General features: G+C 53.8%; 2 protein-coding genes across 25 annotated transcripts in view; both read left to right on the forward strand.

Annotated features, from left to right (window-relative positions):
* MCOLN1 (mucolipin 1) lies at window positions 1-9,373 on the forward strand. Of its 13 annotated transcripts, none has more exons than XM_036233748.1 (15): window positions 15-158; window positions 1,729-1,852; window positions 2,071-2,276; window positions 3,039-3,206; window positions 3,294-3,459; window positions 3,853-3,961; window positions 4,210-4,306; window positions 4,514-4,613; window positions 4,758-4,948; window positions 5,057-5,206; window positions 5,289-5,390; window positions 5,780-5,902; window positions 6,364-6,579; window positions 7,930-8,060; window positions 8,171-9,373. In XM_036233748.1, the coding sequence occupies exons 2-15, from the start codon at window positions 1,810-1,812 to the stop codon at window positions 8,202-8,204; spliced, it is 1,836 nt and encodes a 611-aa protein (XP_036089641.1). In that variant the 5' UTR covers window positions 15-158; window positions 1,729-1,809; the 3' UTR covers window positions 8,205-9,373. The 13 variants fall into 13 exon arrangements, with proteins under 13 accessions (XP_036089644.1, XP_016018607.2, XP_036089649.1 ...); XM_036233750.1 differs by having other exon boundaries at window positions 23-158; window positions 1,810-1,852; XM_036233749.1 differs by lacking the exon at window positions 15-158 and adding an exon at window positions 184-1,728 and having other exon boundaries at window positions 1,810-1,852.
* PNPLA6 (patatin like phospholipase domain containing 6) overlaps window positions 8,526-24,039 on the forward strand; it is a 21,461-nt gene continuing 5,947 nt past the window's right edge. For 4 of the 12 annotated variants that reach the window (XR_004954932.1, XR_004954933.1, XM_036233735.1 and 1 more), the window contains exons 1-22: window positions 9,926-10,332; window positions 10,488-10,570; window positions 10,741-10,838; window positions 12,585-12,725; window positions 12,805-12,964; window positions 13,201-13,281; window positions 13,471-13,599; window positions 13,977-14,057; window positions 14,146-14,308; window positions 14,640-14,723; window positions 15,028-15,137; window positions 15,232-15,399; window positions 15,486-15,563; window positions 19,230-19,435; window positions 19,653-19,784; window positions 19,865-19,988; window positions 20,344-20,457; window positions 20,662-20,737; window positions 22,171-22,293; window positions 23,015-23,158; window positions 23,378-23,441; window positions 23,715-23,883. Coding sequence is in view for 10 of the 12 variants with exons in the window: in XM_036233735.1 (XP_036089628.1) it covers window positions 10,101-10,332; window positions 10,488-10,570; window positions 10,741-10,838; window positions 12,585-12,725; window positions 12,805-12,964; window positions 13,201-13,281; window positions 13,471-13,599; window positions 13,977-14,057; window positions 14,146-14,308; window positions 14,640-14,723; window positions 15,028-15,137; window positions 15,232-15,399; window positions 15,486-15,563; window positions 19,230-19,435; window positions 19,653-19,784; window positions 19,865-19,988; window positions 20,344-20,457; window positions 20,662-20,737; window positions 22,171-22,293; window positions 23,015-23,158; window positions 23,378-23,441; window positions 23,715-23,883 (2,760 nt within the window). In the remaining 2 variants the exon portion in view is untranslated. Of the gene's footprint in view, window positions 8,611-9,495; window positions 9,900-9,924; window positions 10,333-10,487; window positions 10,571-10,740; window positions 10,839-12,584; window positions 12,726-12,804; window positions 12,965-13,200; window positions 13,282-13,470; window positions 13,600-13,976; window positions 14,058-14,145; window positions 14,309-14,639; window positions 14,724-15,027; window positions 15,138-15,231; window positions 15,400-15,485; window positions 15,564-19,229; window positions 19,436-19,652; window positions 19,785-19,864; window positions 19,989-20,343; window positions 20,458-20,661; window positions 20,738-22,170; window positions 22,294-23,014; window positions 23,159-23,377; window positions 23,442-23,714; window positions 23,884-24,039 lie in introns of those variants that run through there. The other 8 variants (XM_036233737.1, XM_036233738.1, XM_016163110.2 and 5 more) reach the window with 8 other exon arrangements.

Genomic DNA, 24,039 nt, shown 5'->3' on the forward strand with positions numbered 1-24,039 from the left:
CAAGTCAGCTGATAAGCGAGGGTTTGAAGCGGCACCGCGAGGCGGAGAGGCCTCAGTGACAGCGGCGGGCGCTGGGACCCCGGCTGCTCCGCCGCGCCCGCTGGCGTCTGGTGCTCCACGTCCCGGTATGGCAGCCCCGGTGGGCTCGCGCGGCTCAGGTGAGAGTGCGGACGCCCCCGTGGGCTGCGGGAAGGCAGGCAGGCGGCCAGCTCCGCCGGCCTGAAGCGCAGGAGCCCCTAGTTTCCCTTTCCCAAACTCTGGTGTTGATCTCCCAGCTTTCCCGCAGTGGAGATTTGGGCAGAAGGTTCATAGAACCTGGGTGGCGGGTGGGCACCAGCTTCTCCGACTTTGGAGTGATGAGACTCCAGACTGTCCTTCCTAGACCCAGGCTCCTCTCGGAGTTCCTAAACTCAGACAGCAGGCGGACCGCCAGCTTCTTTGACACAGGGCTGCGAGGTTCCGTTCTGAGCCTAGATTCCGATTGCTCAGCATTGCTGGAACTCAGCTGGCACCAGCTTTTCCAGCTCGCACGTGAGACTCCCAGAAGGCAAATGCTCAGCTTCTCTAAATTCAGGCAGAGGGCTGGGGGAATTGCCTCCTTGAGCCTAGACGCCTAACTCAATTTCAGATCGCTAAATCCATGAAAGCTCAGCTTTCCTGAACTCAGGCTTTGGGTGCCCAGCTCCACCTTCTTCAGTCTCCATCTCTAATGAGGGAGCTTGGAGAAAAACCCCTTGTGTTTTTCTTCACTTCTTGAGCCGGCTGGAGACACCTGAAAGGTGTCGCAGCTGATAGAATCTGGGGTGGGTTAGCTATGATCCTAGCTAGGGAAGCAGGCCCACCTTCTGGCTTCAGTCCAGCGGCCTTGTAAACAACCACAATAGCATTCAAGCTCCAAAGGGACCAACGAGGAGCTGGCCCCCCCTGCAGGACAGGTTCTAACAGTGTCCACAATCATCTCAGTGACAGTGCCATGCCCTGGAAGGAAACTGGGTTCTCCCAGTGGGGGGGAGTGGGGGTGTGTCAGGAAGAGTTCTGGGCTGCTGTAACCAGCGCTGACCCCAGCAGTGGCTGAAACCTGAGACCTTCCTCTTAGGCTGGTCAGAATTGAAGGGAACAAGCAGCACTTAGGACAGTATTCATTTGCTGAAGAATTACTGAGACTCGGGCTGAACTGCTTTTCCTCACTTCATTCTCGAAGCACTTTCAGAGTTTCAGCCTCGGGAAGACTTTTTTCCCCCTCTACTCTTTAGGAGGAGACTGAGACTTAGAAAAATGCCTGGAATTCCCCAACCTGGAAGCAGCAGGTCTGGGATTTGGTCCTAGGGCTGTGTGATTTCCAGGAGCTGGCAGCTTTAATGAAGATGTCATATTAGCTCATAAACTCCCAAATGGGCAGTGCTATAACATCTCTTGGTGCACAGTGAGTCTTTAGCAAATGTATTCTCTTATTATTACCATTACTGTCAATCTCTCCTTCTCTAGGCCTGTGGCTTGTGAGAGTGTCAGCTTAACAGGCCAGGTCATGATGAGTGGAAAGTTCATTCTATGGGTGCTTGTCCAGAAAATACCAAAATGTAGCTGAGTTCCATGTTCATGTGTGAGAACTGGAGTTGGGATGGGCCCAGGAGCCTTGAGTGCACTGTGAAAAACCAGTGGAGGCAATTCATTCTCTCCCCACAAATCCATAACAGGAACGATGATGGAATGTCCTGACATTCTTACCAGGTACCAGCCCTTGTGATAAACACTTTGTAAGCATCAGATCCTCAGCTTCTTGATGAGAGATGCTATTGTCCCATTTTGCAGATGAGAAACAGGCTCAGAGAGACCGAGTGCCCTGCCCAAGCCGGTGAGCATCAGGGTCAGAAATCAATTCCGGCCCTTTTGAGTCCCAAACCCAAATGTAATCTGAGCAGCATTGCTGCATGTATCCATAAAATGTTGCAGATTTTCAGAATTTCTTAGATCTCCCAGAGTTCTTTCTCAGCTGGAACATGGGACCTGCCTCCCCTGTTGGCAGTGGACCTGCCTGGGCTTGGTTCCCACTGCTCTCTCCCATTCCCCCAGAGACCGAGCACCTCCTGACTCCCAGCCCCGGGTATGGGACCCAGGCGGGGAGTTCGCCAGCAACTCCAACCCGTCTGGAAGAGGAAGACCTCCGCCGCCGTCTCAAGTACTTTTTCATGAGTCCCTGTGACAAATTTCGGGCCAAAGGTCGCAAGCCCTTCAAGCTGATGCTGCAAGTAGTGAAGATCTTGGTGGTCACTGTGCAGGTGAGACCTTTGAGGGCCCCATAAGAACACTGCCTGTGCTATTTTCCTAGAAGGAGAGTCTGGGAGTTGGAGCCTAGTCCTGACCCTGCAGCAGCATAATGACAATGGCACTAATAAATCAGGAAGCCCTCTAAGCTTTGTATGTGAGCAGCCCCTTGTAACTTCACACATGCCCTCTGAGGTCCCAGCAACTTTTGTTGCCCCCATTTTATAGGTGAGGCAGCTGAGAGGCTCAGAGAGGCTCAGGGACTTGTCCAAAGTCACACAGCAACCAAGTGTTAGGAGCTGCTGGCACTTGAACTCAGGCAGTCTGATGCCATGTTGACTCGCAAAGAGAACTAACCCAGTGGTCGAACAGGTAGTTGACCCCCTTCCCATGCCAGCCAGGCCCTATGCTGGGGTCTGGGGACCATAAGATGAATCAGACCCAGTCCCAGCTGAGGAGCTTCTCGTCTAGTGCTGTGACTTCAGCTATGTTACTATGCTTCTAATTTCACCTTAGTCAAGGGACCCAGCAGTGGTTCTTACCCTGTAGGTTTGGGTTTAGCATGGAAGTTGGCATCTGGTAAACTTTTAATGAACATTAGTTGCTGCCGTGAGACATATAAGTGACCACTGTGTGCTGGGCATTGGGAACAAACGGTAGGCATGGAAGACTGGGACATATGCCCTCATGGAGTGGGCCCTCTTTTTCCTCTTCCTCCACTCATGCACTGAGGGAAGCCCCATCCCAGCAGTGTCGACCCCCCATTATCCTACCAGCTCATCCTGTTCGGGCTCAGCAACCAGCTGGCAGTGACATTCCGGGAGGAGAACACCATCGCCTTCCGCCACCTCTTCCTTCTGGGCTACTCTGATGGGGCAGATGATACCTTCGCAGCCTATACTCGAGAGCAGCTCTACCAGGCTATCTTCTACGCCGTGGACCAGGTATCAGCAGCCAGGAGCGGGTTGGCAGGTGGGAAGATCAGGGGAGCACAGGTGGGGCTGATGGACCCTCCCCTTCTCTACCCACAGTACCTGATACTCCCTGATGTGTCACTGGGCCGCTACGCATATGTGCGGGGCGGTGGTGGTCCCTGGGCCAATGGCTCAGCCCTGGCCCTCTGCCAGCGGTACTACCACCGGGGCCACGTGGACCCAGCCAACGATACCTTCGACATCGACCCAATGGTTGTCACTGGTGAGTAGCTAAGGCAAGGCTGAGCTTTTGGGGGCTCCCTACTGCTGGGATTAAAATTGCAGCTCTGCCCCTCACTCATCTGAGAGATAGGCTGTCATGAGCATCAGTGATTTGAAGTATGTTTAGAAGAATGCTTGCCATGCAGAAAGAACTGGGTGTTATGTTTTAATATCATGAATTCACTAAACACTCGGGGGCCCACAGAGCACTAAGCCCTAGGGTCTGCACAGGGAACAGACAGACCAGGCCCTACCCTGGGTGGACACGGGGAACAAACAGTAAATGTTCAAGTACCAAGTGGGAAGTGAATCAGGGAAGTCTGCCATTGGGGACTCTGGGGAGACCTGCCTGTGCCTCCCCCATCCCAAGTGTCCCCTGACTCCCTGTCCTCAGATTGCATCAAGGTGGACCCCCCCGAGAAACCCATTGTGCCCCCCAGTGATGATCTATCGCTCTTGGATGGCAGTACCAGTTACAAGAACCTCACGCTCAAATTCCACAAGTACTGCCTGATTGAGGGGGCCACCCCCGGGCTGGGCAGGGGGTGGGAGAGGCAGGATACCATGTGTCCTTGGGGCCCCCGGGAGCCACTTCCCCATAGACGGGGGCAGGGGCGGGGCTGGGCTTATATCTGCTGAGTGAGCACTTCCACTGCCAGCTGCAAAGTCAGCGTTGGGCAGGAGCGCGGGCACTCTGGGGCCTGAGGGAGCGGCGGAGCCCCTTCCCTCTCACTGGACCCTTCCCCTTCAGGCTGATCAACGTCACCATCCACTTCCAGCTAAAGACCATCAACCTGCAGAGCCTGATCAACAATGAGATCCCAGACTGCTACACCTTCAGTGTCCTAGTGAGCCTATGGTGTTCAGGCCAAGGGTGTGGAGCCACCAGTGATGTGGGGCGGGGGGTAGTGCCACAGGGTTCTTAAGCTCCCGGGCTGGGGACCCTTGGCCAAGGGCAGCATGAGGGTGATGGGGAAGCTGGGGCCAGACAGATCACCTGTCATGCGGGTCTGGGAGCCTAGGCCTGCCAAGGCTTACTCTGCACTCCACTGCAGATCACGTTTGACAATAAGGCACACAGCGGGCGTGTCCCCATCAGCCTGGAGACTCAAGCCCATATCCAAGAGTGTAAGCACCCCAGCGTCTTCAGGCATGGTGAGCCCTCAAGCCCCAGACCAGCGCCAACCAGGGACCCTGACCCGCCTGGGGATTCCCAAGCCCCAGACCAGCGCTGACCTAGCTTCTGGCTTACCCAGAGTAGCCCATGAACCTGCTGACCAGCCAAAACTTGCCCTACAGACCCCAAGGCTTGGCCTCACAAAGCTTCGAGCTGCCCTGGCCCAACCCAAGGCCCCCTTCCCCATAGGAGACAACAGCTTCCGGCTCCTGTTCGATGTGGTCGTGATCCTCACCTGCTCCTTCTCCTTCCTGCTATGTGCCCGCTCCCTGCTCCGTGGCTTCCTACTACAGAATGTGAGATTCACCCCAAGGTGACATGTACCCAATCCAGCCTTTGCCCAGCTCTGGGGCCATACAGGCTGGGGGTGGCTCGAGGCTCCCATGCCTGGAGAGGGCCTCACCCCACCTTCCTTCTGCAGGAGTTTGTTGGGTTTATGTGGCGGCAACGGGGACGGGTTGTCAGCCTGTGGGAGCGACTGGAATTTGTGAACGGCTGGTACATCCTGCTGGTCACCAGCGACGTCCTGACCATCTCAGGAACGATCATGAAGATTGGCATCGAAGCCAAGGTGGGTCCTGCCCACACCCTGCCCAGGGCAACATCCCTTAGAATGGCCAACCAGACGGGATTGACACTGTTCCCGCCCTTAGAACTTGGCCAGCTACGATGTCTGCAGCATCCTCCTGGGCACTTCAACGCTGCTCGTCTGGGTTGGCGTCATCCGCTACCTTACCTTCTTCCATAAGTACAACGTAAGCCTTGTGTGTGCAGCCTGGGCCCTCCCTCCAGGTGGTGGCCACATGTCCCCTGATTCCTACCCCCCTAAATTCATACATGTATGGCTATCATCAGCCTCTGCAGATGGCCTGTCACGAGTCTCTTAACCCGTACCTGTCCACCCCAGATGTACTTGTCACTATACTTGGGCAGGGGCCATGTATAGGGGAAGGAGCCTGCCCCTTCATAGCCACCTAGCTGAGTTTAGTCACGGCATGCCCTTGGGCCCCCTCAGCTTCATGCCGCTCATTCTAAGCTCCCCTAGCCACACCCTTGGACAGGCCCTGACTGCTCCACCCCCATACACACGGCCGACCCTGGTTGTGGCCACACCATCATTGGGCCCCCATCTGCCCTACCACAGATCCTCATCGCCACACTGCGGGTGGCCCTGCCCAGCGTCATGCGCTTCTGCTGCTGTGTGGCTGTCATCTACCTGGGCTATTGCTTCTGTGGCTGGATCGTGTTGGGGCCCTATCACGTGAAGGTAGGGGCTGGCTGGGACCAGAGCTGATGGTGGGTGCTCATGACTCACAGTTGAGGGGTCTCTGGCCCCCCTCCCCTGAACCCACTTCCTAAGCCTTCTGGTTTATCTCTCATTGACCTGGCCACACTGAATGACTCAGCTTGACCCTTGGTAACTTAACAGGAATGTCTGCAGCAGTTCTGCCCACTGTCCCCTCGGTTCTAGCATTGACCTTATGACATCATCATTGACACAGTGACCTCCCCAAAAGACTCCATCATGACTAATGATATTCTGCCTTCTGACCCCCAGTAACCCTAGCACTGACCCTATGACTTCGTCATTATACAGTGACCCCCCAGGTGGTCCAATTGTGACTATTGGTCCTCTGTACCCTCTCACCCCTAGTGTCCCCATCCTGCCCCCAGCCATGCTCACAGCTCCCTCTGTCCTAACCCCACTGACCTGCTGCCTGGCCACAGTTCCGCTCACTTTCCATGGTGTCGGAGTGCCTGTTCTCGCTCATCAACGGGGACGACATGTTCGTGACATTCGCAGCGATGCAGGCGCAGCAGGGCCGCAGCAGCCTCGTCTGGCTCTTCTCCCAGCTCTACCTCTACTCCTTCATCAGTCTTTTCATCTACATGGTGCTCAGCCTCTTCATTGCACTCATCACTGGTGCCTATGACACCATCAAGGTTAGCCGTGCAACCCCTCCACCGTGGGACCAACTGCACTCACAGCTCTAACTTGGGCTCCAGGTCCCTTGGAGTGGGCCTCAGCAGGGTCCTGGGGAACATGCTGAGGGAGGGGCACAAGGAGAGAAGGATTCAGGGAATGAGAGACTCAGCAAAGCCAAAGGAGAGTGTGGCTTGGAATTGGGGAGCATAGGTGGGCCTGATGTCATAGTCACAGCTGTCTCATTCTCAGTTTGATCAAGGCGGGGCTCTATGCAGGTAGGATTCCTGCGTCTGCTTTTACCAACAGGGACGCTAGGCCATAAAGTTTCACCTACTTGCCTGAGGTCAGCTACTAAGTGACGAAACCAGGCTCAACCCAGGACTGTCTGAATATTGAAGCCCTGCTCTTTAGCCTTCCATTCTGTGGGGTGGCCTTGGTGGGGGTTGTTTGGGTCCGGGGGACTGTGGCAGTCCTACAAGGCTGTGGAGATCAGAGGAGAGCAAGGAGTCAAAGCAGAATGTGAAGGCGGCAAGGAGACAGGGTTCCTTTAGCCAACATGTCTGAGGGCCTGTTGTGGGCCAAGCCCTGTGCTGGGCACCTGGCATCTAGGAAATGAAGAAAGGTATACATAGTCTGTCTGAGCCCAATGGGCAAGAGGATGATGCATGAACGGAAGTATGGTGAACCACTGGTGAGAGATATGAAGGAAGTGTGGAAGGTTACTGTGGGATTCTCTGCTTTAGACTGGGTGAGTCCATGAAGGCTTCTAGAATGTGCTGTCTAATACTAGTCCCTAACCACATGGGACTGTTTACATTTTGATTTAAATTAAAATGAAATGCAATTCCAAATTCATTTCCTCACTCACATCATTCACATAGTAAGTGCCCAGAAAACAATGTGGCTGGCTAGTAGCTACCAGATTGGACAGCATAGAATCAAACATTTTTATCATCTCAGTACGTTCTAGATTGAAGAGATGGGAACTCAAGGAAGGGAGCATCAGGGTGAAGGAATAGGCAAAGCAAAGGCCTACTAGCTAAAAGAACGTTGGGAAGAGATGGTGGCTCCTTCACAAGGTAGGGAGGGCAAAGTCTCTTGCTGAAAGCCACACTGTTCAGATGACTGGGGACATAGATGTGACAGCAACTGACCAAGATACAGGTTGTGCACATATTCAGGGGTAAGGGAAGGTCTTTCAGGAAGAAAACCATAATGAACAACAGGTGGTGGACATAGCAAGTGCAAAGGCTCAGAGGTGGGAGCCTGCTTGCAGCGAGGAGATCCCGATGGCTGAAGAAGAGGTGGAGCCAAGGGCAGATCTCAAGGGGCCCCTTTTTGCTGGTTCACCCCATATCTCTCCTCAGCACCCGGGCGGTGCGGGCGCAGAGATGAGCGAGCTTCAGGCCTACATCGCGCAGTGCAAGGACAGCCCTACCTCGGGCAAGTTCCGCCGCGGGAGTGGCTCAGCCTGCAGCCTTCTCTGCTGTTGCGGCAGGTTCGAGTTTTGGTTAGGATTGGGGGTTGAGGGAAGGGTTGTTGCCAGAGGCCACAGCTGCTTTCTGCCACTGATGCCTTTGGCCCCAGCTGATATTGCTCCTCCAACAGGGACGCCTCGGAGCATTCGCTGCTGGTGAATTGACTCGGATTGGGACTGCCACTGGACATTAGCTCCAGGACCTGGGACTGTGGAGATCCGCTCTTATTTATTTTTAGGGTTTGCTTTTAAGGACTGGCTCCCTACAGCGCTCTGTGAGGGCCTGGGTCAGTCCGGTTGGACACTGGGGTGGGATGGGTGTTAAATAAATGAGGGGGGAAAAAAACAAACACCTCGCTCACTTTTCTAGCGGGAGGGGCATTCCCTTAGCCAACCGGTCTTTGGCCCCTTTAAGGCGTTGCCACAGTAGGTTCCACACGACCTTCCTAACAGGGTAGGGGGCGGGGCTTCTGTGAGCCCTGCAGCAAATAATTTAAAGGGGCCACACCTGAGGTGCTGGGCGGAACGCCAGCGGTGTTGGCGCTGAGTGGACCCTGTCTGCAGCCTCTGGGTGAGTCCGGGTCTCTGTCACCCCCGAAGGGCCATCTCTTCGGGGGTCGTTAGCGAGCCCTCGGCTTTCGCAAGATCTGTCCCTCCGCCGATTCTCGGTATCCCCCGACTCTGATGCTCCTTTTCCCCCCAGATCCCTGCAGGTGTTTCCGCACCGGTAGCCAGGTGCACCCTGGGGGGGGGGGGGGAAGAGGACTAGACCCCCATGAATTTCTCAGGCGATGTCTCAAAAAACCAAATTTCCATTAATACTTTAGCGGCGCCAAAAACATCCTCAGTCTCCCAAGGAAGTCCCAGGAATATTCCAGCGTTCCTCAGTATCTTCCAAGGACCCCTGACGTCCTCCCTAGGCCCACTCTCATGCTCCAGCGACCCCAGAGACGTGCCCACCCAGCTCCCGGTTTTCCCAGTAATAGTCCCGTATTCCTGAGAACCGCTGGGTAACTTTCCAGAGCTCCAGTAATTCCAGCGTCCTCAGTTACGTCGCCCAGCAATGGCTCCAGCATCATTACTGGAGGCCCAGTGATGCTCCGCACCATCAGAGACCCCATAACGTTACTATTACGTGACAATAAATCTCCAGTACCAACTAATAACACCTTGCGAATCCATCCCACCCGGAGCGTCCCAGGACCTCTCTGAGACTGAGACCTCGGAATCCCCTAGGACTTCTTGTGTGGGAGGTCCCGGCAGCACTCCTACGCTCCTTAGCCCCTGGGTCTTTCTGGGGGCAGGCTTGATCCAGGAGCCAGGCATCTCCCCGACCCACTGACTATGGCTTCAGCTTTCCCAGGATAGGGCATCCAGATTTTATGGGGAGCACAGGGGTGCGACCTAGGGGTCGGTGAGGACTGATCAGTTCCGCTGGGATCAGAGGCTGGGAAGGAGGCTGCGTGTGTGAGGGAGCCGTGCCCTAGGGGAACCCGTGCGCTGGCTGCTCACTGGGTGCCCGGCAGACTACCCTTTGGCCCTAGGGTGGGGTTTGCACCGGTAAAGCGTCTGGTCGGCCCAGAGCGTGGGGGAAGGAAGCCCGGCGGGGAGCCGGCGCCCCAGCTCACTCCCGGGCTCAGAGGTCAGTTTACCCCAGCCTCTGCTCCGCAGCTTCCCTCTAGCTGGTCCCTGGCCGGGATTGCGATCACGAAGTGGGCAGGGCTTGTGGCCGAGGAGGGGCGGGCCCAGAGTGACGACTTGCTCGAGTTCCTTCTGCTTCCTGATTCCCAGGATTCTGGGGTACAAGACCTGCAGCCCAGCCCGAAGCAGCTAATGGAGGCCCCGCTGCAAACAGGAATGGTAAGGGTTGAGGGTTGAGGGTTGCGTGGCGCCGCAAGGACTACATTTCCCGACGCGCTCAGCGCGCACCATCGCAGTCCCGCGAGAACCCGACTGCATCTATTCGGAGTGAACTACGTTTCCCGGCGTGCACCGCGGGTCCCCGAGTTGCGGTGAAGAGTTGCGCTCCCCGGGAAGGAACCGCACTTGGCCGTTCTGCAGATGGGGACATCCAGGCCAGGGGCGACTGCGACCGTCTCGGGAACGGACGTCGCAGAATGGGATGAAACTGGGGACGTCCTGGTCCCTGGGGAGGGTTCGGCAGGGCGAGTATGCAGTGCGCAGCCAGTGCCGTTCGTTCCGCAGGTGCTGGGCGTGATGATCGGGGCCGGAGTCGCGGTGTTGCTCACAGCCGTGCTCATCCTCCTGCTGGTGCGGAGGCTTCGAGTTCCTAGTGAGGATCCTAAGGACCCCTCTGGAGGGGTGGGAAGCCGAACCTGGTCCTTGAGGCAGTACAGATGGGATTTGCTGGAGTCTGCACGCAGTGTTCTCATCGTTGGCCTCGTGGAGTCTGCACAGAGCTCAGTGTTCCTCTCCCCTTATCCCCAGAAACCCCAACACCCGATGGCCCGCGGTATCGATTCCGGAAGAGAGACAAAGTGCTTTTCTATGGCCGGAAGATTATGAGGAAGGTGAGTCTAGGACTGTCTGGGGCTCCTGATGACCACACAGGCCCTGCCCTTTATCTAGTTACACCTCTTAATAAACCCCTTCCCCTTGATTAAGGACCAAGGATCTGGCCCTCCCTCTTGCCTAGGGTCTTAACTGGCAGTTGACCTATTCTCCCCCTTAATTCTCTTAGGTTTCACAATCAACTTCCTCTCTGGTGGATGCCTCTGTCTCCACCACCTCCCGGCCACGAATGAAGAAGAAGCTCAAGATGCTCAACATTGCCAAGAAGTAAGGCTGTGCTGGATGTACCTGGCACTGGGGGCTATCTCCGGGGCCTTTCGAGTGATCAGCCCACACTGAAGGGTGTATCTCACAGTTTTGTGAGCCGTCCCACATCACAGGGGCCATCTCAGAGTTACCCTACACCAGACAGGCTGTCTCTGGAGTTTCTAAGGACTATCTCAGTGATACTCCTCTACCAGTGACAGCCCTCCCTGAGATATCTATAAATATTTGCTTCTTAGTCAGTATCTGAGACACTGTGTTGTTATACGTTTAGGAATCTAAATCTGAGGTTTCCATGTAGGCTATTTTATGGGTCTCCCCACAAAAGAGGTGTTTCATTGAGGTAGCTCAGGTGTTTCTGTGGCCAGCTAGAAGGGCAGGCTCTAGCTGCTGTTCTCTAGGAGTTATCTCAGCAGTCTGTCTACATTAGAAAATCTCTCTCTATGTCACTTACCTAGGAATTTTTCCCACACTGAGGAGGCTCCATCAGGGATTTCTGTACCCTAGGAGTTGTCTCAAGAATCTTCTTGCACTAAAAACATAGGAAGAACATCTCAGGGTGCCTGTCAACAGCAAAAGACTCCCTCAGGGTCTCCAAGAAAGGCTGTCCCTGGGTGGGATCTTTTTCTTCTAAGTTGGAAGCTGGCTTTTCTTTTGACATCTTGAGGTCTAGTTCATAAGACACTGTGAAGTCTCTCTGAAGGGTGTTTTCACATTGGGATATCCCAGGGCTATAAATGATAAACAGAGATTCTATCAAACAGCTTTCTGTGACTTGAGAAGAAGGGCTGTTCCTAGTTCTCCACGATCAGTTGAGAGACTATATCTTGTGTCTCTCTACTTCTCAGTGTCTCTACACCTTGAGGATCTACCCATATGTCATAACTGTCAGAGGGCTATCAGCAATCAACGATGTGGGGAAGGGCAAGCCCAAGGACCTCTGTGTTCAGAAAAGGAGCTATATCTGGATTTCTCTATATCATGGAATTTAACTGAGGGGACTGCTTATACTAGAGGGTTTATCTTGAGCATCTTGTGACCAGTGCAGGGGCTTTCTCAGTAGAAATCGTGACTTTTGGGAAGGGTTCTCCCAGGTCCATGAATAGGGGAGAAGCTATATCTGGATTCTCCACATGTAATGGGGGCTATTTCAGGAGTCTGTATGACCATCAAAAGGACTGTTTTAGGGTTCTCTCCGACCTGAAAGAAAGTGCTATCTCAGAGACCTTATAAAGAACAGAGAGGCTGTATCTGAGGTCTCTTCATGTAACAGAAGCTCCCCCAGGGTCTGCCTGCATTTGAGAAGCTATCTCACGAATCTAGTCTGTGATTACTGGAAGGGCTGTGTCAGGGGTCCCATGATGAACAGAGGTGCTTTTTCTGCCTGTCGTGGAAGCTATGTCAGGGGTCTAACTGGAGGGTTCATCTCAGAGGCCTATGACTAGTGGAGGGACAATCTCAGGATTTTACATTAGAGGTCAGCAAATTTTTTCTGCATAGGATCAGATAGTAAACATCTTAGGCTGTGCAAGCCACATATGACTCTGCTGTAACTACTCAACTCTGCTGCTGTAGCATGCAGACAGCCCCAGACAATTCATACATGAATGAAAGTATTTGTATGCCAATAAGACTTTATTTACAAAAAGAAGTAGCGGGCCTGATTTGGTCAGCAGGCCAGAGTCTGCTGACCCCTGTTCTATGTGACTCTGAATCCTCTCCCTGCCCCACCCCCCGTCCTCCTACCAGGATCCTGCGCATCCAGAAGGAGATGCCAACACTGCAGAGGAAGGAGCCCCCGCCTGCAGTGCTCGAGGCAGACCTGACGGAGGGCGACCTGGCCAACTCCCACCTGCCCTCTGAGGTGCTCTACATGCTCAAGAATGTCCGGTCAGTGTTGGGGTACAGGTGAGGGTGCCACAGAGCTGGGGACTGATCTAACCTGCATTCCTCTTCCTCCATCCAACAGAGTGCTAGGCCACTTCGAGAAGCCACTCTTTCTGGAACTCTGCCGGCACATGATCTTCCAGCGGCTCAGCCAGGGTGATTACGTCTTCCGGCCAGGCCAGCCAGATGCCAGCATCTATGTGGTGCAAGACGGGCTGCTGGAGCTCTGCCTGCCAGGCCCTGTGAGTGGGCCACCTGCGGGGGCACCACAGGGAGACGGGCACTGCTCTCCACTGGTCTGTAGGGTTGGTGGTCTTTTGAGATGTGCAGACAGGAGTTGAAAACATGCCCAAAGGCATCTAGGGTAGTCTGTGGGGTCAGTGGTCACTGGGGTGGGGGTGAGTGTGAGGGCCAGGGGTGGAAGGCTGGTTGGCAGGGAGAGGGCACTGACCCCTCATACTCCCACCCCATGTTACAGGATGGAAAGGAGTGTGTGGTGAAGGAAGTAGTCCCTGGGGACAGTGTGAATAGCCTTCTGAGCATCCTGGATGTCATCACTGTGAGTGACCACTTTGGGTGAGGAGGCTGAGGTAAAAGGCCACAACCAGTGGACTGGACTAGAGAGGGGACCCCAATATCTGATCCTGCCGGCATTCCCTCAAGACACTAGTGTCAGGAAGGGTTGGAAAGCAGGGAAGGGGCTCATAGCCCTTGACCTTGCTTCTCTTCATGCCCCTCATACCCCCAGGGCCACCAGCATCCCCAGCGTACTGTGTCCGCCCGGGCAGCCCGAGACTCCACGGTACTGCGGCTGCCAGTGGAGGCTTTCTCAGCTGTTTTCACCAAGTACCCTGAGAGCCTGGTGCGGGTGGTACAGGTCAGTAGGTCTTCTGTCCCTTCTACAGACCCCCCACCCATCACAGGCACCTGTGGACTGGGACCCATTAGACACTCACGCTGTGCTTATGGGCCCTGAGCAGCCAGACCTCCCCCAGCCACCCCTGACTCTTCCCATTAGCTGCCTGGTCCCATCTGCCCAGGCTTCTGCCACTTCATTGAGGGTTTCTCCCTGGCACCTCTCTGACCCTGCTCACCCCTTAGTGCTCCCTGCCTGGGCCTTGGTTCCACCCCACCTCTTTCTCCCCGTCCATGGCCCCCCCCTCCACGTAATGTTTGGGCTCCACTTCTCACATCACCCTGCCACTCTCACCCCTTGCTCCTTGGCCCCACCCCTTCTCTGGCTCTGCTCTGCAGATCATCATGGTGAGGCTGCAGCGGGTCACCTTCCTGGCACTTCACAACTACCTGGGTTTGACCAATGAGCTCTTCAGCCATGTGAGTTTCATGGAGAGTATGGGAGCCTGGAAAGGTGGTGTGGCACATACCTCCTAGGACATACCACAAGGGTGCTCTCTGCCCCCAGGAGATCCAGCCCCTGCGCCTCTTCCCCAGCCCAGGCCTTCCAGCTCGCACCAGCCCCGTGCGAGGCTCCAAGCGTGTGGTCAGCACCTCGGCAACCGAGGAGCCCAGGGAGGCGCCTGGCCGGCCGCCTGACCCCACTGGGGCCCCTCTGCCTGGACCTACAGGTACTGAGATGACCCATGCCTGGGCCCCAGGGACCCAAGGCTGGCCCAGCCCAGTGTGCTGGGGAGCCCATTGGAGCTCTGCTCCCCGTCTCTTCTCAGTTCTTCAGAAACTCAAGCCTGACCCTCCCCAGCCCCCAGGGGTCCCTTAGTGGGTGGTACCCAGTTACAACTCTATCTGGTCCCCCAGGGACTTCTGGTCCCAGCCTCATGTACCCATTAGAATTACTTATCCTAGTCTCCTAGTCCCCAGGGACCCTTAAGTTGATTCCTCCCTAGGCCCCCCTTAGCTTCCTACCCTCTAACTAGGAGCCTGAACATGTGTCTTCCCCAGGGGACCCGGTGAAGCCCACATCCCTGGAAGCCCCCTCGGCCCCCCTGCTGAGCCGCTGCCTCTCTATGCCGGGGGACATCTCAGGTTTGGGGCCCTGGGGGGCGGGAGAGGCCATTGAGCTGCTGAGTTGGAAGGCAGACTGGCCAATCCTGATTTTTCTTATTTGTGAAATGGGAACATTGGCAGCAGTTTCTCCTGATTTTTTTTTTGTGAGTGCTCATTGAAATGGTGCCCTCAATTGTGATGAGAATTCCAAGGGAGAGTGTCGTTATTTGTTAGTCATGTTTACACAGATGTCACATTTGACACATAGGTAGGTGGTAATTGCTTAGGCCAAAGCTGTTGTCATGCTCATCTTTGTTGCCTTTTTGCCCTCTGTGCACCTCAGGCTTGCAGGGTGGCCCCCGCTCAGACTTCGACATGGCATATGAACGGGGCCGGATCTCTGTGTCTCTGCAAGAAGAAGCCTCAGGGGGACCCCAGGCAGCCCCTGTTCGGGTAAGGCCCTGTCCTCTCTGCCCTTCCTTTGGTGGAATCCCCTGAGGAGGAAAATCAGGTGGGAGTAGGGAGGTCACAGGCTCTGTCCTTACAGACCCCCACTCAGGAGGCCCGGGAGCAGCCAGCAGGTGCCTGTGAGTACAGCTACTGCGAGGACGAGTCGGCCACCGGCGGCTGCCTGTTTGGTCCCTACCAAGGCCGCCAGACAAGCAGCATCTTTGAAGCAGCAAAGCGGGAGTTGGCTAAGCTGATGCGGCTCGAAGTGAGCAGCCGTGGCCCAGGGGCTAAGAGTTGCGGTGGAGGGCAGGGAGGCCAGGGTGGTCCCTTCTCAACTCCCTCCCCCTTCAGGACTCCTCCCTCCTGAATGGCCGAGTCTTGCTACATCACGCCAAAGCTGGCACCATCATTGCCCGCCAGGGGGACCAGGTAAGACTGACCCATGAAGTCCACCTATGCAACCATGACCTGAGACCTCTCTCTGACCTCTGATCCTTGCCTTTTGACTTCACATGTAGAACTCTTAGTCTATGATTTCCAACCCCTGACCCTCAGATCCTATGACTGACCCTCAGCCCATGTACCCGTCCTCCAGACCAATTGACCTTTCATCTCCAACCCATGAACCCCTTTCTCTAGGACCCTAACCCCTAGGTCTCTTACTTGCCCTGGCCTTTCCTGCAACCTCTGTTTTCTGATCTTCCGAGTGTGCAGCACGCCCTAATGTCCTGTCTGACTTCTAATCCTGGGCTCCTGCTGGGATAGGCACCAATAAATGTGTACAAATCAGAATATTTCCCCGGGGGCCAGGAGCCAGCCCCAGAGCTGGACCGTGTGGAAGACTCCACCCCAAGAATCTCTGTATTCTCCAGATGGGGAAACTGAGACCTGACTGTGCTCTCACTGTCAGGAAGCAATGAATAGGAAGGTTCTGGAGGGAAAGAGCCAGAGTCGAAATCCAAACTCTGCTTGGACACCCTTTGTGACCTTGGGCAGGTCATCTAGAAAATTATCTGCTTCCTCATCCGTGGAATGAGAGTAATAATAACTACCCACCAGAATTAAAGAGGAAATAGTGCTGAATTGCTTAAGGTTTGCAAGGGTGACAGGCCACAGGGAGAAGGTGGAGCAGCAGCTCAGGGGTGACCCAGGGGAAGCATGACATAAGCACTGAGACCACAGCACTGTTTGTGGGGCAGAGTGAGGAGTGCCTCCCTGGTTAGCTGGCTGGAGTATAGTTATATTTTTCAATTAGCTTATACAGGTGTCCCCTCAAGCTACTTATTGCAGGGATGTGCTCCTTTCTGCAGAGGAAGTTGGGTGAGGCCTTTGCCAGCTGTTCATGGTTCTTGGGGAGTGGCTGAGGAAGTGTGGCTGCACCATGCCTCTTCTGGCGGCCCCTAGACCCTGTTTATCAGGGACACTCTGTTGGGCTCAACCCAGTCCTGGCTGTTAATGGACCATGCTGGCTTTCAGCCACTGGAGGCTTCTCGGGGTCTTCGTAACTTTGTTATGGACGTTACTGTGCGGTGCCTCTCTCTGAAACTTTACACTGATAGTTTTCTACTGGGGACAGTTTTGCCTCCCAGGGGACATTTGGCAGTGTGGAGACATTTTTGATCGATTTGGGAGGGTGCTACTGGCATCTAATGGGTAGAGACCAGAGATGGCAGAATGCACAGGACAGCCTGCCACAACAGAATTATCCAGCCTGAAATGGTAGTAGTGCCAAAGTGGAGAGATCCTACTTCACACAAATATTTCCCAGAGTGTGTTTCATGGGATGCCTATATCACAAATAAAGGGTCTGTGGTCAAATAGGTTTGGGAAATGCTGGTTGTTTTATTCCTTTGTGGAAGTTCACAGTGAACATCGTTAGCATATCAAGGCTCTGACAAGTCCTGACGTAAAGAAATTTTATTTACATCCCAATCTGATGGCAACTGGCAGCCTAATATTAGTAACTCCCATTCATATCCCAAACACAGTCTGGAAATTCTTTCTTAGTCGGTTCCAGCATGTGGGTTTATTTCCTGGGGCTGTGCCCTCCCAGGAGTCTGCACAGTGTTTTGGAGCTCTCTGAGGCTTTGTGGGGTGCCAGACAGGTTCATATGGTGGGTGAGGAAGGAATCTTAACATATCTGGGCAGCTTCAGTTCCTTATTTATAAAAGGGTGTCTGGCTGGGCAGGCTAACCAGAGAGAAGAGGGGTACCTGTTTGTACTATGTGTATGGTGTGTCCCAAGCCCTGTTGGACAGATGTCCCAGGCTCTGTGCTGCCTGCTGCAGAGGCAGGAAATACCAGATCCCTGCCCTTGGGAAGCCCACAGTTCTGATGGACATTGTGCTCAAAGGATTACACATATTCTTGTAAAATCGTATGCGCTTAGTGCATAGACATAAGGAGCTGTTGTCACTCTACCAAATCTGGCTTAGTAGGCAGGGTAGCATCTATGAGGAAGTGACCTCCAGCTAAAGAGGAAGGGAGGGGAGAAGTAACTAGGTGCAAGGGGGAGCAAAGAGCATTCTAGGCAGAGGGAACAGCTTGTGCCAATATCCTGTGGTGGGAAGAAATGCGTTGATTTCTGGGAAACAATTCAACAGGGTTGGAGTGGAACAAGGGAACCAGGAGCAAAGGGGATTTTTTTGTGGATAGTTTTATTAAAGTGTAATTCACATACTGTGCAGTCCACCCACTTAAAGAGTACAGTGGTTTTTAGTACCTCCAGAGTTGTGCAACCATCACCACTATCAATTTTAGAACATTGCATCACCTTGGAAAGAAACCCCATACCCTTTAGCTATCAATCTCCTACCCTCTAACCCCACCCCTCACACCTAGCTTGAAGCAACTACTAAGCTGCCATTTCTATGGATTTGCCTGTTTGGGACATTTCACATAAATGAGATCACATGTGTCTTTTTGTGTGTGCCTTGTCTCACTGAGCATCATGTTTTCAAGGTTCATCCACATAGTAACATCATGGCTGAGTAACACTTCATTGTGCGGATATTCAGCATTTCCCTTATCCATTGATGGGCATTTGGGTTGTTTCCGCTTTTTGGCTATTATGCATAATGCTGCTGTGAACATTTATGTACAGTTTTCTGTGTGGACATGTGTTTTTATTTCCGTTGGGTATATACCTAGGAGTTGAATTCCTGTGTCATGTGGCAACTCTACTTTTAACTCTTTGAATACCGTTTTCCAAAGCAGCTACACCATTTTACATCCCCATCAGCAGTGTTTTGAGGGTTCCGATTTCTCTACATCCTAACAGCTTTTGATCCCAGCCCTCCTAATGAGTATGAAATGGTATCTCATTATGGTTTTGATTTGCATTTCATGTACGTGATTTTGAGCATCTTCATGTACTTATTAAGCTCATTTGTATGTCTTCTTGGGAGAAGTCTATTTGGATCCTTTGCCCATTTTTAAATTGGGTTATTTGCCTTTTTTTATTATTGAATTGTAAGATTTTCTGTATAAATTCTGGATTCAAGACCCTTAGCAAATATGATTTGCAAGTATTTTCTCCTATATTGTGGGTTTTCACTTGTATCCTTTGAAGCTCAAAAGTTTTTGATTTTGATTAAGTCCAATTTACCAATTTTTATTTTGTTACTTGTGTTTTTGGTGTCATATCCAAGAATCTATTGCCAAATTCAAGCTGATGAAGATGGACCCCTATATTTTCTTTGAATAGTTTTATAATTTTAGATCTTACATTCATATCTTTGATCCACTTTGATATGGTGTCAGGTGAGGGTCCGACTTTATTCTTCCATGTGGCTATCCAGTTGCCTAGCATGAGCAAAGAGCATTTGAGCTCTGCCGTGCTCCTATGTAGCCAGTCCTTGCAGCCTCTTGCTGGCCTATGGAAAGAATTCCTGGGCTTTAATCTGGTCTTATAGTTTGGTGATCATTAGCATTGTCTGCCCTAAGTACTGAATAATATGGAGATATATTTGTTACTCAGCCAAGCTTTGCAAAGCCTTCACTCCATCTTTCAATGTTTCCTATGGAGTGCCTTGACCTGAGTTGGGAGTGGGAGCCTACCCCTGTGCCCATCTCCTGGCCCCTGCACCCTCACAGGACGTGAGCTTGCACTTCGTGCTCTGGGGCTGCCTGCATGTCTACCAGCGTATGATTGACAAGGCTGAGGACGTGTGCCTGTTCGTGGCACAGCCGGGGGAGCTGGTGGGACAGCTGGCCGTGCTCACTGGGGAGCCACTCATCTTCACGCTGCGAGCCCAGCGGGACTGTACCTTCCTGCGGATCTCCAAGTCCGACTTCTATGAGTATGACTGGGCCCGATGTTGGGGTGGGAGTGGCATTTCAAGGGCCCTGACCCAGCTCCCATTCTGGCATGGGAGAGGCCATCCTTCGAAGGCTTACACCTTAACAGGTCAGCTTTGAGCCTTTCCATCCCACCTCCACGCTATCACCTGCCCTGCCCAGTCCCTAAGGGCAGTTCCAGGGTGCCACGGCCCATACGCCCCTGCCCTTTGTCTATAGGATCATGCGTGCACAACCCAGTGTGGTGTTGAGTGCCGCGCACACGGTGGCTGCGAGGATGTCACCATTCGTGCGCCAGATGGACTTTGCAATTGACTGGACAGCCGTGGAGGCCGGACGCGCGCTGTACAGGTGCAGCTCCCACCCCCGCCTCGCTGCTTAGGCCTGCCTAGGTCCTGGCCTGACCCTGCGTGACTCATCCCCCACCCCAGGCAGGGTGACCGCTCAGACTGCACCTACATCGTGCTCAATGGGCGGCTGCGCAGCGTCATCCAGCGCGGCAGCGGAAAGAAGGAGCTGGTGGGCGAGTACGGCCGCGGAGATCTCATCGGGGTGGTGAGCGCGGCCCCACCCACTGACCTCTGACTTCTCCTAGTCCAGTTTTTCTTTCTGTTCCCAACGTACACATCATCCTGGGTAATCTGATGGGGTGGCGAACGCGTCCCGGACCCGTAACCTCTGAACTGACTCCCTCCCCAGATCTCTCAGTCAGAAGAGGGAACCTGGCCTGGGTGGATCCCTGTGCTCTCCCTCTCCCCGGAGTCCTAGTGGGTAGCGAAGCTTGGTTCTCTCTACCCCCTTCTCGGGGGATTGAGCACTACCACCTACTTGGTGCACCAATGGTTGGCTCCCCCTTTCCCATCCGGACCTCTGGGCCCAAGCATCCTTGGTCATGCACGCGGTCCTCCAGGTGGAAGCACTGACACGACAGCCACGGGCCACCACGGTGCACGCGGTGCGTGACACAGAGCTGGCCAAACTCCCCGAGGGCACTCTGGGCCACATCAAAAGACGATACCCTCAGGTGCGGCTCGATAGGTTGTGGGCTGAGTTCTAATGGGGGCGATGCCCCAGAGGGCAGGACCTAACGTTTGGAGGTGGGACCCTAGGGTGGGTTCAAAGTGAAGGCGGGGCTCTTGAAGACGGGACACAGGTAACGGAAGAGAAAGATGGGGCTCGTACAGCTGCCTCTCAGGTCTCACTGGATTGCTGACCTCCAACACCACAGGTTGTGACCCGCCTCATCCACTTGCTGAGCCAGAAGATTCTGGGGAATTTGCAGCAGCTTCAAGGACCCTTCCCAGGTGAGAGCCAGACGGCCTTCCTGGAATGCTGGGAATGTGGTTTGATGCTTAGGACAGCTGGGAGAGGGAGCCCTAAACCTAGGGGATGCTGGGAAATGGAGTCCAGCTGGGAGCGGGATTTAAAGCCGGAAGTGGGATCTGAATATTTGGGCGTGCTGTATGATGGAGTTTATGTTCCTGGGTATGCTGGGAAATGGAGAGCATGTTTATGGAATCTAGTGTTGGGGGCTGAAGTTTTTAGGGATGAGCTTTGTTCTGGGCGTCAGTATTTGCTTAGGGATGGTGTCCAGTGTATGCTGGGAAATGTAGTTCTTGGAGTGGTGTTTGGGGCCCAGGGGATATTGGGAATGGTTTTCGAAGTTACCGGCATGCGGCAGAGGTGTGGTTCCTTTTGCCAGCGCATGCTGGGAAGTGTGGTGGTTTTTCTGTCTTGGGCATGCTGGGAGGTGTAGTTTCCATAGGCTAGGCGGCACCAGGAAATGGAGTCGGATTGGAGGCATGCCGAAATAGGGCCTGCGTTGGCAACTCCCAAGCCCCCTTTTCCCCAAGGGCTTCTGTCCCATCATCCCTGATGCCCTGCTCTCCCGAGTGGTGCCAATGCTGAATAATGGCCATGAACCACCCCATGCCCAGGGTCTTTTCCGGACAGATTTTTTTCCCAACAGTTTTGTGTCGTGTATACAAAGGTCCTATTCATTCCCTTCCGGCTACCCCTGATGCTGGACAGGTTAAATTTCCCCAAGTTCGTGGGAGGAGACCAAGCCCTGATCGACAAAAGAAGAGGGTCCTTTGGCAGAGGGTGTAGAAAATTCAGCACATATACCAAAGTTGGAGCAAAACGAAAGTTTATTAGAAAAGAGATAATACTGCACAGACAGTGTGGTCTCTTCTCAGGCAGAGAGTGAGAGGGACAATGTGAGAGATAGAGTAAAGTGACAAATAGAGACAAGGACAGTGAGAAAGAGTAAAGGCACTGAGAGGAGCCTTGAATATTCAGGGAATTCCGTTTATATGTCCTTCTTTAGTTCCCATTTCCTTTGATATGGACATACAATGAGGAAGGGGAAGGGTATGTAGTGTGAAAAGTTAAGAATATATAGAGTGAAAGGCCTGCTGACAATTCTCAGCCTTTAATGCATAGGTTCCCCATGGCATTAGCCTAAGGAATGACTCTTGGTTCCTGTTTCTCCTTCACAGGTGTGGGGAATGGGTTGTTAGCAATCCCAGCAGAAATCTTCCTTTGTTTTGCAAGTGTCCTACTAGCTTGGCCTTGATCAGCATATTGCAGTCTCTCATCGTGGCCTAACATTTTTATTTCTCTTGCTTCCTTCCTACATTACCCTGGCCACCCTTGACATGATGCTTGGGCATCTATAGTGTCAGGGACATTAGTATATTGGACTCTCAAGAGCTTTTCTTTTGATGCTCTACAGAAAAGGAGTTTTCCAGCATGCACCTCATATTTGCTAGGCATTTATGTGGGGCACAGGGTAGGAGAGTGCACAAGGCAAACATGACCCCTGGGGGGCCTTACAGCCTGGCTGGCAAGAAGTCAGGTAAGTACTGTGAAGAAAACAAAAGATGGTCTTGTCTTGATGGAGGGTAGCTAGTGGAGGAGAGGAGGGAGGCTTTTCAGAGGATGGGGAGCTGACACTTGATAAGCCAAGTGGTGCTGGACATTGAAGAGAACTGCCAAGGCTCTATGTTCAGGGTTTGGTGGTTTCAAAACACTTTGAAGAGGAAAGTGAGCGATGGAGAGAAACAAGGCCAGGGCAAGGGGCCAGGAAAGGTATTTGAGCCTATTCAGACTGTTAGAGGAAGCAGCTGGAGGCAATGAGACAGATTCACGCAAGAGATGGAGGTTAATGGGGGTCTAGGGTGTTAGTGGAGAAGTTGAGAAGCTGGGAAGCAAAAATATATTCGTTTCTGCCCAGTTTTGTGTTTAAGTCCCTTCAGTGTACAGAGGCACCCAAGCCAGAATGGGGCGGGACACCAATAGGTTTACACAGGCACAGCTGGGAAGCAGAATGGATGCAGAGTTGTTTAATTGACGCCATTTAGGACATTAGGGCCAAAATTGAAAGTCGGATGCTCAGGTCTTATCAAGAGAGGGGACAGTGTGAGGCTGTGGGAAAAGGACTGAGGCCATGACCTTCGCAATGGCTGTCCTCTAGGCCTCAGCTGAGGGACGAGGGGCTGGGATCTCTGAGAAGGAGGAGGAGGTCTCCCTCTCTGGACACAGGGCTGCACAGCAGATCGTGTCCCTTGTGGTCTCAGCAGGCTCGGGGCTAGGTGTCCCCCCTCCCTCGGAGCTCACCAACCCAGCTAGCAATCTGGCAACAGTGGCTGTCCTTCCTGTGTGCGCCGAGGTTCCCATGGTGGCCTTCATGCTGGAGCTGCAACATGCTTTGCAAGCCATCGGTCAGTCAGGGAAGGGGTGTGGGCGAGAGCCAGCCACTGGTCTCTGGGGTAAGGCATGTGTGGATGCGGCATTGGCCAGTGAGTGAAGATGCCCAGCAGATCCACGTGAAGTGGGGTGGGACAGGGCCATGGGAGTGGGATAGGGGGATTCTTTCCTGGGAGAGGCCCCCAGCTGGGTTTGACCTGGGTTTCCAATCCTATTTCCTCGCCTACCCTCAGGTCCCACACTCCTCCTCAACAGTGAAATCATCCGGGCACGCCTGGGGGCCTCTGCCTTGGACAGGTGTGTGTTGGGGTGCAGGGGAGTAGGGCGGCTCGAGGGATGAGCTTGGAGCCTAGGATTCTTTCAGATCTGGTTCCATTTCTAGGCCATGAACCAAGGAACATGTTCCCACCCATCCAGTCAATGGGTGAATCTACCTCTGGAGGGCCTGTGTTGTGGGAGCCCGGGTGTCTGAGTTCCCCTCCCCCCAGCAGTCGGGCTATAATGGTTTTGGGGTGTGCAACTCCTGACCAGCCCCAGGATGACGCTCCCTCACCCCCACCTCAACCCCAGCATCCAAGAGTTCCGGCTGTCAGGGTGGCTGGCCCAGCAGGAGGATACCCACCGCATCGTGCTCTACCAGACAGACTCGTCACTAACACCCTGGACTGTGCGTTGCCTGCGCCAGGCAGACTGCATCCTCATCGTGGGGCTGGGTGACCAGGAGCCCACACTTGGCCAGGTCTGGAGACCATGCCTGGCGACCTCACCCCTAGATCTGTTCCCTGGCCTCCAGCGCCAGTGCCAGGCCATGTGAACCCTCACCATGGGGCTAGGCAATGCCTTAGAGACCCAGGCTCGGCCAGGTGTAGTGGGCGGGGAGGAACTGACTAGTGAT

This window comes from Rousettus aegyptiacus, unplaced genomic scaffold (genome assembly GCF_014176215.1).
Source record: "Rousettus aegyptiacus isolate mRouAeg1 unplaced genomic scaffold, mRouAeg1.p scaffold_m13_p_16, whole genome shotgun sequence".
NCBI lineage: Eukaryota > Metazoa > Chordata > Mammalia > Chiroptera > Pteropodidae > Rousettus > Rousettus aegyptiacus.